General features: G+C 45.5%; 1 protein-coding gene across 6 annotated transcripts in view; it reads left to right on the top strand.

The window, feature by feature from the left end:
• The window catches only part of LOC119402037 (uncharacterized), a 55828-nt gene extending 50973 nt beyond the window's left edge, over positions 1-4855 (top strand). For 5 of the 6 annotated variants that reach the window (XM_037669107.2, XM_037669105.2, XM_037669110.2 and 2 more), the window contains one exon: positions 4664-4855. In XM_037669107.2, coding sequence (XP_037525035.1) covers positions 4664-4756 — 93 coding nt within the window. In that variant the 3' untranslated portion in view covers positions 4757-4855. The remainder of the gene's footprint in view (positions 1-4663) is intronic. The other variant, XM_037669106.2, reaches the window with a different exon arrangement.
• The last annotated feature ends 1542 nt before the right edge of the window (positions 4856-6397 follow it).

Raw genomic sequence — 6397 nt, 5'->3', positions numbered from 1 at the left:
GGTTCCACATGACTATATAAAGGTTTGTAGTGTAACTTCGAGGTTGAATAAAAAGGTCATAGGTTCCACATGACTATATCATAATAGACAGCTAAAGCTCAGTCAAGCAAGTCCTTTTGTTTATGAAGCTCTCGATCGAAGAAATTTTCATTCCCCGGCAGGTGCACATAAAGTTCGTCAACTGGAATTAATTAACAAACTTGGCCCCAAACCCGATTTACCGAAGTTTTTCCTGAAATAAATAAGTAAAATCTTGCGTAGCGATTTGCGTATAGTTCTAAATTCTGCGCTAAACGCCGCTCCACTACTGTGAAAGCTGAGGAAGTGCGCAGATGGGGCCAAGCGATTCCCGTTCGTAGAGTTCCCACTGCTCAGTGTACCAAAAGTTGATGGTGTGAAAGTTTGAGAAAGATTCGCGAATTCGGTCTGCGACATGCGCGCTACTTTTTCATCGACTTCCTGCTTGTTACGGCAGCTGAGATACGCGACGTCTGCAGCGAGTTCCGTCAGATTGTTTCCAGTTTCAGACGTAGGCCCCGCCACGGTGGTCTAGTGGTTACGGCGCTCGACTGATGACCCGAAGGTCGTGGGATCGAATCCCAGCCACGGCGGCTGCATTTTCGATGGATGCGAAAATGTTTGAGGCCCGTGTACTTAGATTTAGGTGCACGTTAAAGAACCCCAGGTGGTCGAAATTTCCGGAACCCTCCACTACGGCGTCTCTCATAATCATGTGGTGGTTTTGGGACGTTAAACCCCAGATATTATTACAGTTTCAGATGTAGCGACGAAGGCAACGGAGAAACGCCGGTGGGAGGTGCAATCGCGCTCTTGGTGAGGTAGTGGTACCCTCTCTCGCCTGGTGCGGGTGTCAGCCGCATGCTTCCAAATCGTTTTTTAGCAACTTTAAGATACTTCTTGCGATTACTTCTTGATTATTTCTGTTAATTGTAGTATTTTAGACATTGTTCGCACAATTAAACCCGGCTTTGAGCATTCCTAGCCTTGGTTTAGGACTGTATTAACTACATGATTTTGAGCGCGACTATGCCAAATGAAATCAACGTATGGACGACAAGCTGTTCCCCTAGAGCTCTGGGCATTAAAAATGACATGACTTCACAATAAACGAAAAGGACTTTAAGGGCCCGTTTCCTTGTTTGACACAGCCTTAATGACAACTAAATAACAATCAAGCCAAGAAAGATATGGGGCACGCTATTTGTAGTATTTAGGTGTAGTCTAGTAATTATAATATAAATGTCAAGAAAGTAAAGTAAACAAAAATAGAACTTGCCGCTGGCAGAACCCAAACCTGCAAACTTCGGATGACGCGCCCCATGAACTACTAATTGAGCTACAGCTGCGCTCCTCCACCCGGCCACATTATCTTGGATTTATATGCATAGAAACCTGGGAGTGTTAGTCAGCGGAGCTCGCAAGCACAATGGCGAGTGTGGAACATTTTTTTTTAAAGTGTGGAGCGCTTTAGGGGCGCGGGCTATCGTAAGCATTCATCTGTCATCTCATGTCGTCGCTTGACAAAACCATGTCCCCAAGGCAAAACAATGCATAGCATAGCCATGTATAGTATACTATAGCAAAGGGGCGGGAAATGAAAGTGAGGGTGCGAAAGAGTGATGTGAGGGTGAGGAGCGGTGAATGGAGGAGGGGAGACGTTAAAGCATAGTAGCCATGTATGTGACACGCAGGCAAAACCATGTATATAACTGCCAGTGTTGCTGCTGCCAGTATTGTTCACGTTTTTCCTTCTAGTGTCCGTGTCTGTGTGCGCGAGTTATCCAGATTAAACATGAATCAACACCAACCAGCCGAATTATAGCAAGGAGGCAAAACTGGAAGGTAATGCGAGGAGTAGTATAGGAGGAGGGGAGGGGGTAGAGCATAGCATAGCCATGTTTGATATCAGGCGGGCAAAACCATGTAAAAGATAGCCATGTATATTAAACAGTAACAAGGGGGCAGGAAAGGGAAGTAATGGTGAGGAGGAGTGATGTGAGGGTGAGCACAGAAATGAGGAGGGGAGAGTGCAAAACATAGCATAGCCATGTGTGTGTCACGCAGGTAAAACTATGTATAGCATATCTGTCTATAGTCCAGTACAGCAAGGGGGTGGTAAACGAAAGTGAGGGAGAGGAGGAGTCATGTGAGGGTGGGGACGAGAAAAAGGACGAGGAGAGGGCAAAGTACAGCATGGCCGTGCATCGCATAGCATGTCACGAGGGAGAGAAATGGAAGTGAGGGTAAGGAAGGGGGCAAGGAGGAGTGGTAGGGTAAGCATAGCTAGTCGTGTATACTGTAGTATAGCAAGGGGGTGGAAAAGGAAAGTAATGGTAACGAGGAGAGATGTGAGGGAGAGGAGGAAGAAAATAAGGATCGGGAGGGTAATGCTTGGCATAGCCTGTCTAATACTGGATAGGAAGGGGCGACCCGCCATGGTGGCCTAGTGGTTACAGAGTTCGACTGCTCACCCGAAGGTCGCGGGATCGAATCCCAGCCGCGGCGGCCACATTATTGATGGAGGTGAAAGTGCTTGAGGCCCGTGTGCATAGATTTAGGTGCACGTTAATGAACCCCAGGTGGTTGGAATTTCCGGAGCCCTCCGCTACGGCGTCCCTCAAAATCATATCGTGGTTTTGGGACGTTAAACGCTATCAATTATGGTCTATGGGGGCCTATGTTTTTGTCCTGCGTTTTATGTACACAACAAGGAAACCTACTGAAGATGTGTTATATCAACAAGCCCACATCGCATCCCTCGTGAGCCTACCTTTCGTTGCGTTGTCGCGGCACGCCCAGTATTTCCAGGTCACGATCGGCATGCGCGTTATCAACGTAACACAGCATTCATGATAGGAATGTAAGTACCGGTAAGATGGAGCTGTTGTATACCTTCCTCATCAGAGACAGTGGTAAACTAACATTCATTTTTTTAGAATGCCTGCCGAACGAGCTACATCCCATTCTTATGCTTCTAGTTCAATCAAAATCGCTCCGCTCTGCTGTCACTTTCTTTCCTAAGTAGACGTATTCCTCTACCACTTCCAGTGCATCGCTACCTATAACAAAGCGCTGTTCACTTCCGCATCTGTCACGCATTAGTTTTCCGCATATTAATTTTCAGGCCTAGCGTTCTACTTTCCTTCTCTAATTCAGTAATCGTGAGTATCAATTCGTCCTCTGAGTTATTCATCGATGCAGTGTCATCAGCGAATCCCAGCTTACTAAAGTACTCTTTATTAACTCGTATCCCCAGCTCTTTCGAATATAGGGCCCCCGAAACCTCGTGTATGTACGCGCTCAATAGCATAGGAGTTATCGTGTCTCTCTGCCTTACACCTCTCTTTGTTGCAATTTAGTTGCTTCCTTTATGGAACGTTATTTATTTATTTATTTATTTATTGAAACCCTCAAGGTTAAAGGTAATAAAGAGGGGAGTGGTTAATAATAAGAAAAAAACGACAGACGAACAACAGGCAGAGAGAACATTTCAGCAAAAGGCATGTAGTTATACAGTTGTAGCTAAATTAACGAATACAGGCAACGTGTTCACAGAAAAGTGATAAGCAATGATAAATAGTGCACGAAGGTTGCAAAACATATGTGTAGAAAAATATGTTGGCTATATGTTGGTATTATGTTGGCTATGGAGCCGCTGTAGATTTATTTCAGTATCTTATGCATGGATCGTGAACGCCCTGATTCTGCAGTACCTGCATGACTGCTGATACCGAATCAAATGCCTTCTCGTAATCTGTGAAGGCTATATATAGGGGTTGGTTATATTCTGCGCATTTATCCTGATTGATAGTGTGACACCTAATTGATAGTGTGAGTATGTACTATTGTAGAGTAGTCTGTATGAAATACCAGATCGGAGGCCGAATGTTGTAGTGGGACAGAAAGATTCCCCAAAGAGCGTTAGCTCTCGACGGGGCAGCCCAAGATTGTGTAGTATTATGTTCGCATTCTATTGCCATTCTAAAATGCCTTTTAAATACTAATTCTTGATGACATAAATAATGCGCATACCATTTGTTTTGTTGAATCACTTGTAGATGTGGCATTCAATACAGCAAATTCGCATCTCAAGAATAATTACAAATTTCAATAGTTTCCACTGTTAACCTAATGTCAAGATAAACGTAAACTTAAACTTAACCATCTTTCTTGAAAAAGCTTGTGAGAGTTACTAACCCTGCCGCCTTTGGGTATTAAAATATCTGAGAAAGGCGAAGAACTGGACCACTTCTAATTTGTTTCTCTGCAGTTACAAAAAGTTGATATGGCTGTGTGTGAGGAAAGAAGGGTCTTTTGGTTCATTACCCTTTCTACTGTAATTCTATATTACATCATTGCTTGCTTTTTGTGAAATACAGACTGTTTATGCCAGGAAAACTGATGTGTAAATAATAAACTACTGTGAACTGTTATGTGACGAGCTGATGCCCATGCCATTGCACTCAAACATGAGCAGTTTCTAGCGTACTTTGCAAACTGCGAAAAATGCATGAGAGATTGGGACTATATTTATGGAACTCATAAATGGGCACTTCTAAGCATTCTTTGCCACTATCTCATCTAATGAATCAATATGAAGAGTGGTTACATGTCTGCCGTATATCAAATTTGCTCATTGCAGTTTCACGACAGAAATCGCCTGGGCTGGTGTTGCGAAGGATATTGCCATGAAAAAATGGGATGCGCTGGAAAAAATAATAAAAAAATCGAATAGTGGACCATATGCTCCAAAAAATATATTTCAAGTGATACACGAAATTTTCATGCGAATGCCTCTCAAATATTTCAGATAAAGTCAAACATGTCTGTACTGTACTGCGTGTTGGTGTTCACTCAAATCGTATACTCTATTTTAAACATAATGTTGACGTGTATAAGCCGCCATGTATGGCATACGTTTTACTTCCTCGCGTTCGGTATCCTCTCAGGGACCTGCACACATACGGTGCTGAAAGCCGGTGGCGTGGTGCATCAGCGCATGTTGCGAGGACGCACAGAAGTGGCGATGCGACTAAGACATTAGCGCAAAGGGCTTTACGGCTTCAGGGGCAAATTTCCCATATGAATAACAAGCGAACAATGTCTGAGTACTTGTAATGAAGGGTTCGCGAAATTTCATCTGGTCAGGTGACATGATGAAGAAATTCAGGTGCCGATTGGAAGTAGAAAGCGGAACTAAAACGTACTTATACGGAGAAGAAGGAGGAGGATGTTGTAGGTTGCAGGTGAATGTAGGCTTGCAAGATATTTAGGCGATTGCCCCACCCGGTCCGCTCCTTTCAGGTTGGGGAGGACGAAGACGAAGTGATTCTTTGCGGAACACATCTTGCTCGTCTCTGTATTTTTCTGGACTTTTCGCTGCAATCGTGGGGTCTATCGCCCCGTACATCGCAGTGATGGATGTACAACCTCACGAGGTACCGTCCGGTTCCGGTTCGACCGCGGGCATTGCTTCGAGGAAGCGAGGAAACACATCTAGCGAGAGCGATGACACTGAGCTGTACTCCGCATCCGGCGACGAGTCCTCGGAAGACCGCTTTCAACCCGTCCTGTACCGCAAGGCCAAACGACGGGTCATCAACGCATCTTCGGCCTCAAGTACGGCCACCGTGAAAATAGCGCCTCAGAGATTGCCTCATTCCACCCTGCTTGTGCCACAGAACGCTACCGATAGTCTACGTGTTCTGAACAAGAAAGCGCTCTCCTTGTATCTTGAGAACGCTGTGCCGAACGAGATCGAAGACGTACGGGTAAACACAAGGGGAAACATCTTGGCAGTCGATGTGATGACCCCGAGTGCGCTGAGCACGCTGCAGCAAGTAACGCAACTGGGAAACATCACAGTCAAGTCCATCATCCCAGCCAATGGCGCTACCACAGCAGGAGTCATTTACGACATTGATACTGAAATCCTTAACGCAGACCTTCCAGTGCTTATAAAACCAGCGAGTCAAGACAGCGTCATTGTGAACGTCGGCCGCCTTGGTAATACACGGTGTGTGAGGGTAACGTTGAAAGGCGAATGTCTTCCCTCCTACTTGAAGGCTGGCCACTTTCGCCACCGGGTTCGACCATTTATTCCTAAACCTACGCAATGCTTCAACTGCCACAAGATCGGCCATGTGAAGGGTGTCTGCAGGAACTCCGCAGTGTACCCCCGGTGTGCAGAACCGCACTCGGAAGACAACTGTAGCGCAACCATACAGTTAGGCTATCAATGTACGCGGATGATATCTGCATTTGGACGTCCGCCGTAACACGCCTACACTTGCGAGTGAGAATTCAAAGAGCTGCCACTCAAACTGCCCATTACCTCCGTAACAGGGGCTTGGAAATTTCTTCCGAGAAGTGCGCC

The sequence above is a fragment of the Rhipicephalus sanguineus genome, chromosome 8 (genome assembly GCF_013339695.2).
Source record: "Rhipicephalus sanguineus isolate Rsan-2018 chromosome 8, BIME_Rsan_1.4, whole genome shotgun sequence".
In the NCBI taxonomy this organism is placed as follows: Eukaryota; Metazoa; Arthropoda; class Arachnida; order Ixodida; family Ixodidae; genus Rhipicephalus; species Rhipicephalus sanguineus.
Note: the sequence above shows the minus strand (reverse complement) of the source record. Positions and strands in the feature narration are given on the sequence as shown.